We start from the raw sequence: 13,342 nt of genomic DNA on the forward strand, positions 1-13,342 counted from the left end.
TTTACATGGATGTCATTATGTCTCTAGATTAAACCTTCAATATTAAGAGAATTCAATTTTTTTTTAAAAATCACACATAACATATAATAAACATACTCTCATGGGTATATTTATAATTTATTACATGTGATTTATTAATAATAAAATATAAATAACAATAAATTATAAACATACTCTTACAAGTATATTGTAAAATTATAAATAAATTTTCTTGGGGGGACTTAAATCAAAAAAAATTTTTTTTTTTAAAAATCAAGTTATTTAAATCACGCCAACTCTGGCTAAGTCACTGAAATAATATTTCTAAAATTATTTGGAACCACGGTTTATTTTGTTTATAATTATGCTTTTGAAAGATGATTCTACAAAAATAAATAATTCAAAATCCACAGTAATTGAAATAAGAAAAAGTCATGCACAAAAAATCAAAACTAAAGGACAAAAGATATTTATTCACTTTAGGAAACTGTAAAAACTTGTTTGCGGTAAATTTTGATTATCATGAGTTAGTCACAAGCAACAGAATCATGCCAAATGATATTGAATAAAGTAATTTTGAAGGAAACTTCTTTATTTTGAAGGTATGAACTTCTAAATAGGTGGTGCCACTTAATATGATAATGAGGAAGTGTAAGAAATAATAAATGAAAAATTGGAATTGTTTACATTTTTCTGAATTGCGTAAGTTTTGAGCATGATTTTGTAGTGCTAATCAATAAAGATTTATTGATTAACTACTTTATCTCCCCTAAGAGGAGCAGGTATTCAGCCAGCGTGAAATATGAGACACATTTCTAACCTTGAAATGAGTTAGTATTAGAATAGCTTTGAACTTTAACCTTTGATGCAGATAGGGCATTATTTTATATATATGCTCTTATTAAAGGAAAAAAGTATTTTCATATTTTTAATTATAAAAAATCGTCTTATAGTTACTAAAAAAATCTGTTAGATTACTGAAATTATATTTGTGATTAAAACATAAAATTTAAACAAAAAGTAATAATTTTTTTTTCATTAATATTAAAAAAATTATCAATAATTGATTTTGTAAATTAAGGAAATTTCTATGACGAGTAATTGTTTTTCTTAATTCGAAATAACTGCTAATTTGAAAAATTATTGTTTCGAAGGAAGCCGTGTTTGGAAGATTTTTCACTTAATGCAGAAAAAGACACTGGTGCTTTAATGCTGTATTTTAATACTATTAATTATTTAAATATTCAATATATATAAATTATTAAACTTAACTGAAAATTAGAAAACAATGCAGAAAAGGCACTATTTATGGAAATTCTTGCTCATTACTTCACGGTCTCCCTCATAACCTTTATTTAAGGGGGGGGGGAAACAATAGAAAAATTATTTTCCAGAAATAGTTCTGCAAAATATGATTGTGAAGTTATCCTGCAGGTTTATATTCTCTTAGGGTTGCCACTCAAATCTGGAAAGAAAAAAAATTCCCTGTGTTTTCCCTGTACATATTATACACAATATATTAAGAGGAAGCGACAATTACTGTGCTCTTGTGTGAGCTATATTGGGCTAACTATATTTGTTAGCCTTAATTGCTGGAAAAATAGCTGAACATACTTAAATAATGTTATGGTAAATGAAATGGCTTAGAATAGCTGAAATATCATGGTTAAATATCCCATAGATTAAGCTTTGAGTAGTCACTATTTTTTTAAAAGACAAAAATAAGAAACAAAATTGCCTGTATTTTCCCAGTTTGTAAAGAAAAAAAAATCAAAATTCCCTGAATTTTCCCTGTTATTTTAGGTGATTTTTAAATTCCCTGTATTTTCCACGTTTTCCCTGTGGAGTGGCAACCCTGCTCAGTGATTCTGAGACAATTTATCACTTTACAAATGTCTCATAATCCTGATCATATATGTAATGCGATTTTTTCAGGAACAGTTTTAAAATATAAAAGACTGCTAAAGTGATGATTGTTTAGTAAAAAGAAATAAGCTCTTAGTAAATTTTATTCAGTAAAAATTTGGCTGCTAATTTCAGAACATATAGGGATTTTTATTTTTTAACAAGTGCAATTTTATTACTATTTATTTTTTGGCGAAAATGTTTAAATACAACTTCTCTGAGTGCATACCAAAAGCATTGACATCTCAACAATTTAGTGAGTTAAAACAGAATTTTGTAATTTACCAGCGCTGTATCTAACCAAAATGGCATATAAAACCTGACGTAAACAAAACTGAATATCTGTATTTACTTTTAAAATATTTTAACTCAATAGTTACCTAAAGTTTTGTTCATCACTTCTTATAGCTCAATAATTATAAACCTGTACACTATAACGACTCTAGCTTAAAAAATTTGTCAAATAAGAAGAGTTTGAAGATAATTTAATACAACGGTCACTGTATTATGCATCAGATGCAGGGTGTCCAAAAAGTATGGAAACAATAAAATATCTTCAGAAATATCTATAAGATGCACAAGTGGAATATTTTCAAAAAATGCATTAAATGATAGCGAATTTAACCCCAGCCTCATCTTTCAGGTGGTGGGCAACTTCAGAATCTTAAAGGAGAAACTTTTTCATTTATTTTATTACAGATTTGGATTTTCCAATTTTTACTCACAGGTTGTTACATTTTGTCTTCCAGATGAAAATTGCAGAATGAAAAAATTGAGCAGTATCATAGTATCAGTATTGAAAAGAAAATGTCAGATCGAAAAAATAAAAATGGCCTGTTCAATACTTTCAAAACGCCATTAAACTTGATAGTTAAGACGTGAGAGACGCCTTAACGCTACGTTGTGAATTATTGAGATTACTATCAGTGATAGCCTTGTTTAAAAATATTTCTCACATCAAATTTCAGATTTTTCCTGGCTGCTTTTAACATAACAGATCATTTTTAGACACCCTGTATGCATTATCTGTATAGTATAATACGATTTCAGGATCATTTCCATGCATAGCTACAGTGAATTTTATGTTTATAACGATTAAAATTGATATGAAATTTAATTCTATAAAATCTAGAAAAATATTTCATTTTACTTTAAGTCCAGTTGCAAATCCTGCTTCCAGCACTAATGGAGAAAAAAAATAGTTTCATAAATCAACAAGTTTTTTTCAGCTTCAATATGAATAAGCTCTCAATTCAATTTTTATTAGCATAATATATTGCTTTTTTCTTTTATAAAAAAAAAGTAACTCCTAGTAAATATGTTTTGTAAAACTCTTAATCATTTTATCAAAATAGCATTTAACAGGATTTGCAGCTGGGTTACCATACACATACATAATTGAAACTCAGTATAAAATAAAATATAAAATTTGCATGCTTAACACGTGAGAGAGAAAAATTACAATAAAATTCTAAAGAAAAACCCCTAAATCACATTAAAAAAAATTATCATAGCAACAATTTATTCATAAATCGAAAAAATGAAGCAGGTGCAAAAATGATCAAGCTCCAGGAGTCACAAATTTCAAAGCCTAAAATTTATGTACAAAAATTGTGTTAAAGAAATTGAAACAAATATTTTATTAGTTTGATGGTAGGAAGAAATACAAATTACATTGTTATGCACAACCTTTTCTTTCTCCGAAAATCAATGATTTATTAATTATTACTTGTGTTAAAAAAATTATCATATTCTTAGTATTTGGACACATTACAGTAGAGCGCCGATTATCCGAACTGCTCGGGACCGAACGTGGTTCGGATAATGAAAAGTTCGGATAATTGGAAAGTTGTTTAAAATCTAGTTTAAATGATTATTATTTATGCACTAACTTCCCTTGTCACTTTTTCTAGGCTTAGGACTGGTAGTACTATTTAAAATAGCTCTGGCATGTTTAAAATTTTTTTTTCAATTTTTACATATTTTTTCATTTATTTTTTAAACTTTTTTTTTCATTTTGAATTATATTCATCATATTTCAGCTTTTTATAATTTTTTTTATAAATTACTGATTTTACCACATTTTTCTTAATGTTCCATTGCAAAAGAAATCCAGCAAAGACTTTTGTTTCAAAGAAGATGCTCTTTTTTGAGCAGCCATATATCCCTTATTCTTTTTAAATAAATCAACTGAACTGGATCAACATCATTTTGACGTTTTAACTTGAATTTGATCACCTACTTCTTTCTCTTCGTTTGTGGAGTTCCGATTTTCATTCGAAATTTCAGCAACAACTTAAAATTTGAAATCCTGGGTCATTTTCAGTGTATCGACACCAGTGTTCTATTTCTTCTGCTGTATAACCTGGCATCTTTTCATCGGGAAGATCTACTAGTTCTAAAACTTCAGTTTCGTTTATTTTTTTGTTAAGACTTTTATTCCAAGATTTCAGATTCCAAGCAGTGTAATCATTAACCATAAGTGACAAGTACCCATCCCCCAATAGTAGAACTTCAGCATATTCATAAACTCCTTCCTAATTTCAACCATTGTAGACTGTCAAATTGAAGCTCGCATTCTTGGAAGATAATTTTCAGTTGAAGAGGGCTAAAGGGGTATGTAGGTTTAACTGTATAACAATACATGTATGTATTGGCTACTATAAGAAAACTGCTAAAAAAGGTTGTAAATTAAATATGGTCTTCAGATGCAGTGGATATTCTTTATTCTTCTAAATTTAGAAAAATTGTCGATAAGTAAAAAAGTATTGTAAACTTTAAAAAAAAAAAACTAATTCGGACATGGTTCGGATAATTGGACGTTCGGATAATAAGGGTTGCGGATAATCGGCGCTCTACTGTATTTCAATACATAATTTATGGTTTCCTTAAAATGAAAATAAGGCATAAAAAATTTTAAAACAGAATGCAAAATTACCAGAAAAATTGACAGATGCTAAGAATTATTATTAGAAAAATATATTACATACTCTCTCTATTTATCCATATTAGTTAATTTACAAATTTACAGGCGAAAATTTATTTTAATTGAATTGTGCTTCTTGGAAAAGTAATCCAGCCTTGACATAAACCACTTAATAAGGATAAGTTTTGTATTGTTTCAGCTAAAATGGTATAATTCTTAACACAATTGAGTTAAAGCAACAACCTGACGTCATGAATTAAGATCTATTTTACGGAGTTTAACATGATTTTATATTTACATTTAAACTTTTTTTTCTGACTTAAAGTACACTGACAATTTTTGGTATCGAGTGGATGAATGATGGTATTGTGCGTAAAATGTAAATAATCTAGCTTCTTATGAAAAATTTATCACTTCTAGACTAGACATTCTAGTGGAATATTTAAAAAATACTTCAACTATTTTTTTATCTTTGCAATAACTGTCTTAAAGTGATAATTATTGGAGGCCAAAAATATTTCAATTCATAATGAGGGATTCAGCAAAAATCTAAACATTCTTGATAACTATTTAATAATTAACAAATAGTATTTAGAAAGATGCGTGGGATATTTAATGATTACTTAAATGATAAATTAATTTTTATTCAATATTTAAGGAGTAGTCGGGCACTTTAAAATTTAAAAACAAAAATTTTGAAATCTAGAAATCTTAATATGTTTGAATAAAAATATTATTCAAAATGATTAAGAGGATAAAAAAATTTAAACAACAAATTAATGTTGCTCAATTTTCTTACATTCAAACATAAATATATATATAAAAATTAATACTTCAAACTATTCCACTTACATACTTAACAAAAAAAAAAGAAATTTTTAAAATTAATAATTACAAACTTCATTTTAAAATCACAAACTCATACCTTTTGTAGAGCATGAATCCAGGCAACTGATTGTTTTCGATTCGGCACATCGGTTAAGCATATTCGTAGTTCTTTTTCCACTTTCATAAAATCAAAAAACCTAATAACAGCGCCGACAATATTTGATAAACCTGAACGAGAAACATAAATTACAAAATCATTTGCATAATGAAATTAAATCTTGGAAATATTAATAATATTTACCTGAATTTCCTGCTGTTCCCAGAACTCGAACAGATACAATATCCGTAAGATACACTGGGTTATGTTGCCACAAGTTTCCTCCATCAAGCATCAATGCCCTAAGATGGAAGGTGCGATGGTAATAAAGAAGAGTAAAAAATTTTATTTAAAAAGTCATATTAATGTATAGTCAAATTTAGATATCTCAAAATTTATCACCATGTAAAAATTCTTAATCTTTGTCAAACAATTGTGCAAAGATCACAATTTTTTGCACACAATTGAGTAAAAATTAACATAAAAAGTAAAATTAACATTATGGGAACAAAACCTTCTTCAGATATAGAGATATACAAAAAGTAAAAGTAACATTGAAGGGTCCAGGCTTTGGACCACCCTCCTGACCAATTATTGACAAAGTATAGGGGTCAGCCCAGAGTGGGATTAACCCCTATACTTTGTTGATCAGAAATCCAAATCCATCAAAGAAAATGCATGCTTATACAAAGAAAGTACGTTTTTGTGCTTAATTTTGTAACTTAAAATATTGTCTTTGCACCAATTAATTAGCATATTTGAGGTCACCATCTCCATAGAGATTTAGTCATAGAACGTGAAGATTCGGTCGTTAGATCAAAAGTTATTCAAGGTGGTTCCGTTTTTTTTTTTTATTCGTTAAATGGACAAGGACAAAAATAAATCTGAACATAAAACAAATTAGTCATGTTTTCCTGCATCCCTTTTAACATGTATTTTAATTTTATATTTCATAACCGTCGTTAAACAGCCGGCCCGATTTTGTGTTCATTACTACCTTGTAATTTTGAACCAATCCAGAAGACAAGGAAACTCCTAGATCAGTACCCCCAAAGGTATGATTTGTAGTAGGAACATGGGGGATTTTGAGACTTGTCTGATTTAATGTGCATCAGTTACCATTTACTACTTACCATTCACCCAGTGCCCTACCAACCAGGCTATCTGGCCCTCCTTTTCCCATAAAGGAAGGAAATTAATTTAATTTCATTATAATGCTTTAGAAAAATTCATTATAATGCATTTTTAACAAGGGATTGATGAAAATTGAGAATCATATGTTTATTTATGGTTTTGTGTCTACTTGTTCTTATTTTATCCTTCACACCTGTTCGCCAACATTTCTCACCATGTATGTTTGAATTTCATGTTAGATAGGATACATAGTTATAAACAGTACAACACCTTGAACAGCAATTTGGTTTTTACATAATAGTAGAAACAATTAGTGAAACAAACATTAATATTGATAAATGAACATTACTGGTGATCCTTTGATAAACAGCACTGAATTGGAATAAGAGTTCCAGAGCCAGTCTCTTCATCTAAGTTAAAATGTGAACCTGGAAAAGAATACTGAGTATTTATATATTTACATCTAATTCATGATAATCCTTGTTTTTATGACCCATTTTTCATCTTAAATAATATTTCATGTTAGATATCGACACCCCTTTAAACTCTACTTTATTTTTTTAAGTAATGCATGAAAAAAAATTCTGGAGGGGCACAAGTTTTATGTTTTCACTACTTTTTAATATTTCTATGCATCTATAGCATCCATATTAGTATTCTACATAAATTTATCCTCCTCCAATTTAACAAGAATCAACAATAAAAAACTAATAGTGAATTTATAAGTATTAGAAGAGCAAGCACAAGATTATTTGAGAAATTTAGATTTTTTTTTTTTGAGATATAAGATATTTTTTCTCTTAGTAACAATTAATTTTTAATAAATTCGTGAATTTTTATCGTTTTAATTGTCTCTTAAATTGATGTCCCTCATTTTCAAATGGTCTTTGTAGTGATTAGATCTTGCCTGTTGATGCATTAAATAAGCCAATGAGAAATATACTTTAAAAAAACTTACCACTTAATAAAACTTTCAAATGCTTATCATAAAATTCGTTTTCTTTTTTTGTCACTTCAATACACTGATCACATATTCTGACAGGATCTACAAAACACATTCTTTGAAGGGGAAGCTTAGTTTCACAGCAGTTCTTGCAGTAAACATTTCCACAACGCCTACAATGGTGCTAAAAATATAATACCTTCTTTCATTTTTATAGGATTTCAGTTTACAGCTACTTATCTAGTCATGAAAATTATTTTAATTCCTTATTTATTTATTTAATGTTCCATAACTGTTCCGTTTATCCGCCGCTGCACTTACCAATTTTTTTTTTTTTTTTAAAAAGTGCAAAAAATCAACATATATTTTTATTTTATTAATAAATATTAGGAACTAAAACAAAACATAATACACAAGTACTAAGTTGAAATTTTAATTTCTTTATGAGTAAAAAAATATTTAATTTATCATCAGTTTATTATCCTTAATTATCTCGAGCAAAAACGAAAAAAGTTGAATATTAGTCTTTTGTATAGGTTCACATCTTTATAATCTGAAAAAACATCTGCATTACTTTCACTTTTGCTCGCAAACGCCATTTTTTTTTTAACTCTTTTTTACTATGTAAAATCATCAACCATCGTATATACAATTGTACAAAACATGTCTGCAGTCCTGCAAATAGCAAAACTTCCAAATAAATATTGGCAAACTTCCAATCACAGCAGATTATTATTATTATTTGTGTTGCTTCGGGCTGAATAAAAACGTGATAAAACAAAATGTATTGATGAATTCTGCTATGCCCGAGTTTACTCGGGATAATAAATATTTGCAATATATACATACCCGAGTTAACTTTGGATAACCAGGGAGGCGGCTAAGGATAAAGCATTCCCAATGATAATTGGGGGAGGGGGACATTTGAAAATAAGAATTTTATTAAATTTTTTATATCTCAAAAAACCATTGTTTTCTCTTTTTAAAATATTATACAGTACAGAACCCATTATCCGGAAATCAGAAAACCGGAATACCAAAAAACCGGAAAAAAAAAAAAAAAAAAATTTCCTCATAAGATTTTACGATTTTTCTTTCATTTTTAAAAGATGTTTACCTTACCATCATTTTGGAAATAATCATTAGTGTATTACTTCATCTTTTTTTCTTCTGTTTTAGATTATTTCCAAATATTTTTTATTTAGTTGGGTTTAACAATAAAAAAAAAAAACGGTTTTTCGTAGCGATTCAGAAAACCGGAAAAATCAGTTATCCGGAATAGCGATGGTCCCGACTGTTCCGGATAATCGGTTTCCTACTGTATCTTAAAAGAAAAACCCTGTTTCTATATTTCATATGATGTGTCATAGGAAAATTTCAAACCATTATCATAAAATGCATAATAATCATAAAATTATGTTCTTCTGTGTAATAGCTCTTCCATTTTATTCAATTAATGACTCTCAATCTTCTTTTTTTTAAATTTAAGAATACCCCAGCTTTTTTTTCCTTCCTGTTTCTTTTCGTTCTTGTTTTCAAAGTAAATCTTTAAAAACTCTTTTTAAATAAAAAAAATATCAACTATTGTTATTTTTATAACATAATCATGATTTAGGGTTTGGGTACAATAGACCTGAGGTCGATGTGCAATGCTCTTTGGAACTGCCCAAACTATAAGTCTATCTTTATAAGGTTATCATTTGTTACGTTTATTATGTAGGCCTCCATTTTCTGATTTTCAGTAATTTTTTTTTGTTCAAATTCCATAACTAGAAGAAAAATTCTTCATTTGTTTTGTATAAAATACTTAATTGGTGTTTAAGTGTTTGGTAATTTGGTTCCTTGATAATTTGATATTTTGCACTAAATTTTGGAATTTTTCTATTTCCCATTTTTTTTTCTATGCAAGGATGAAAATTACGAAACTGATCCTTTTTTGTTTATAAAAAGCTATAAAAAAAACAGAATAAAATTTTGGATGCTGAGAAAAAGATGATGACTAAAAAATTCTTTTTATGCATTTATTTCAAACTTTAGAAAACTGTAATATAATTGTAGTAGATCTACATGCCATTCTTGACAAAATTGTTATCTCACGAGGTTCAAAAATTTTAAATTTCATATAGAGTGTTCAAGGGAAGTAATTGGGTGAAATTAGAATATTACATTTGCTTTCTTTCCTTCCTTTTTATTGCCAAGAATTTCATGAATATGTGAAAACAAGCAAATTGACTGAACTGCAGTTCTTTTTTTCTTTTTTCAAAAATTAGCTTTCAGGTACCTAAAATTCTCTCAAAACGCAAATTATCTTTCTCCGAGCCAAAAAATCACCTTATCAAACCTCTTGAATACCTTAACAACTGAGAAATATGCAAAGTTCCATGCTAATGTGGACTGTCATACGTGGAACGAATTAAGCAAACACTCAAACATAGACCAAAAGCAATGTATGAACTCCACCATTCATACATTGCAAAAGGTTGCTGAACAGGTAACCATAAGTTTGATTTTTCTTTACCTCATATTAGTATTCAGACATATCATTTTATGTGTTGACCTGGCATTTTGGGAGAGTTTCTACGTCATCAAAAACAAAAACTCTATAATTAATATCTATATGTCTAACATTTGGTAATCATTAATTTTGTAATCTTTTTTCCTATTATATTTCAACTGAATATTTATATCTTTTAGTATGATGTTGGAATAAATCATCTCTGTTTTTATGATTCCTCTCTTTGATCTTACAGTGCCATTGTGACAGCGAAACACGTTTTTAATAAATGTCTACCATTTGGGATTTTAAATGCCGCTTTCAAGGAAATTTAATTTCACCACAAAAAATTACTATCATAATTAAAACCATATAATTTTATAGTATTGAACTTATGAAACAGTTTTAAAATTGTTAAGTACTCTTTCATTGACCATTAAAGATTTCAAATTTTTTTTTTAATGGTATTAGTGTTGTCAAATGATACACTATCATAAAAAGCTTGTTATCAACAACAACAAAAACATCGAGAAAACAAAATTAATTTTTTTAAAATAAAACTCAAGAAAAATAGAGAACTTTATAAAACCGAGGGAAGAACTATATATATTTTTTTATAAAACCCGAAAAAGGAAGAAAGAGCGCTCAAAAAAGCCCGCATTGGAATTTTATTTGGGCGTCCTAGAATCTAAAGGAAATCTTAGTTTTCATTAACTTAATAAACATTAACATTTCCGATTAAATCTTTAAGTTAAATAACTTATATAGATTCGGGATAGTAATTAACTGAGTAAAACTAAAGTAGCTCAAACTTAACTTACAAAAAAATAAATAAATAAAAACTTCGAATTTCTGAGCAAACATTAAAAAAATTTAGCATCATAAGGTAAGAACTTGCTACTTTTAATCATATCTGTAATTGGATAGCTTCTGAATTTGTCTGAAAAGTATCACAAGTGCATAGAGTTTTAACTTTAGGTAAAAAAATAAATGAAGAAATATTTAAAAGATGAAAATAAAATAAAATGGTTGTGTGTGGACGCTATGTATAATTTAGTAAATTTGTAACACAAATTTTTAGCAGTTGGTTGCTACAATATCACACAAAATATAACATAATGCAGGAAATAAAGAAAAATTACAAAACATATCTTACTCTACGGTTTAAGAAATCAAATTTGACATGACACTTTCCACATGATGGTGACTAAAAAGATACAAAATAATATATTAAAGAAGTAAATTACAGATGCAGTGTACAGGTATAATATTCACTAAAAGAGGATATCTAGAATTTTCATATAAAGTAAATTTCATAAACTCCTAGTTAAAGTAAGTTTCCATACAGATGAAACACAATAATCACCTTCAAAAACATTGTTAGGGTTTTCACAGCATGAAAATTTAATTTTTACATTTGAAGTGAAGCTTCAAATGTAAAACTCAACTCAATCGAAGTTGAATAGGTGTACCCATTAAGGGTACACCAATGTAATAAAAGATCTTTCTAAAAATAATTACTAAGTTCTTATAGGAATCAATGAAGTAAGGGAATAGGAAACACCTAGTTTATGTCGAAATTCAGTTACATATTGTTTTATTTTAAAAAGTTAGATTGATAGGTCATGATTTCGATTAGTAGCATGGTTTCGACTAGTAGCTAAAAATATTAGTAACAAAACCAACGGTAATACTAGTATTTTTTTAAAAGTGGTGTTACATTTTCTAATACAAAAAAATGACACAAAATGGTTACTGAGTGATTAAATGTTAGATATTTATGCTAATATCAAAAGCTCTGATAACACTATTTTAAGCTATTTTCATGCCACAAGATATGTATAAAATATTTACAAATGAAAGAGATGCCAAGTATAAATTTTAGTTCTAATATTTTTAAATAAAATATACAAGAATTTTTATATATAAATGTGATTGATGATTTGTTGAAACTTCTGGACTTTAAATTTCGGGAAACTTTCGGTTTCCAGAGCACAATTCCCCCTGAATTTGGCACATCTGACATAATACAAAATTTTAAAACTACTTCAGGTATAAAATTTCTGTTTTATCGCTGAGATAAGCTAGCATAAAATAACTATCATAGTACAAGAGGAAAAAAAGAATATTTCTTATAATTTATTGAAGCATTATCCCTTTATTTCTTTATCATTATATGTATTACGCAATATATGTATGATCATAATCAATTTAGATATATTTTTCTTACGTGGCACCACAAACACGGTATCTCTAAACTCGATATTGGCTATTATGTTAGGTTGTCTTAAGTAATAATACCCAACTAATGTAAAGTTCTATATAAAATCATTGAGTTAATTGTTATTATTATTAATAAACTTCTGCTGGCAATCTTATTACAAAAATATTTTAGATTATTCTTAAAAGATTCCTGTACGTGTAGGTTCATTTGAATTCCCTACTCGCTTTATGGATAGATGTTTTGTTCTGTATTTTATTTTCTTTACTCAATTTTTTTACAGAATAATCTGTTTTTTCCTGTAAGAGCTGGGCTTAAATTAACAGTTATTTGACGATTTTTACCTCGATCGAAAGCACCTTATTCGGTAAAAAAGTTATGTACAGCGCACAATGAAAAAATCAATGTACATTAGGAGATAAAAAAGAAATAAAGCATTGAAGAAAGTGAACATGATCTGAACTACATAACTATATATTGATACACTGAAATTGTAAAAAGATTATTACTTCTGAGTCAGGAACCCAAAAAGGTTCTCCAATTTCGAACGGACTAGATCGCTCATTTTCAATACTAACAACACGTAAACCACTTCGACTTCTAACAAGTCTTTTACGATTATCCAGACTTTGGTAAGACATTTTATTTCACCATATGCTAGCAAATAAAATAATAAAAAAAACTTAACAAAAATTACTGAAACGTCAAAACATACACACAGAAATCAACAAAAACACACCCACTGCTCAGATTTGTAAATAAACATAGGAAATAGCGGTTTCGATTAAAACATACAGGATGTGGAAAAATCATTT

General features: G+C 27.9%; 1 protein-coding gene across 1 annotated transcript; it reads right to left on the reverse strand.

The window, feature by feature from the left end:
- Positions 1 to 1,970: 1,970 nt before the first annotated feature.
- On the reverse strand, positions 1,971 to 13,288 carry LOC107438965 (zinc finger FYVE domain-containing protein 21). Its single transcript, XM_016051397.3, has 7 exons — positions 13,037 to 13,288; positions 11,463 to 11,513; positions 7,828 to 7,996; positions 7,219 to 7,297; positions 5,940 to 6,037; positions 5,736 to 5,866; positions 1,971 to 3,475 (listed from the first exon to the last, which is right to left on the reverse strand). Exons 1-7 carry the CDS (start codon positions 13,166 to 13,168, stop codon positions 3,446 to 3,448), a joined length of 690 nt encoding a protein of 229 aa, XP_015906883.1. The 5' UTR covers positions 13,169 to 13,288; the 3' UTR covers positions 1,971 to 3,445.
- Positions 13,289 to 13,342: the final 54 nt, after the last annotated feature.

The sequence above is a fragment of the Parasteatoda tepidariorum genome, chromosome 3 (assembly GCF_043381705.1).
Source record: "Parasteatoda tepidariorum isolate YZ-2023 chromosome 3, CAS_Ptep_4.0, whole genome shotgun sequence".
Lineage (NCBI taxonomy): Eukaryota > Metazoa > Arthropoda > Arachnida > Araneae > Theridiidae > Parasteatoda > Parasteatoda tepidariorum.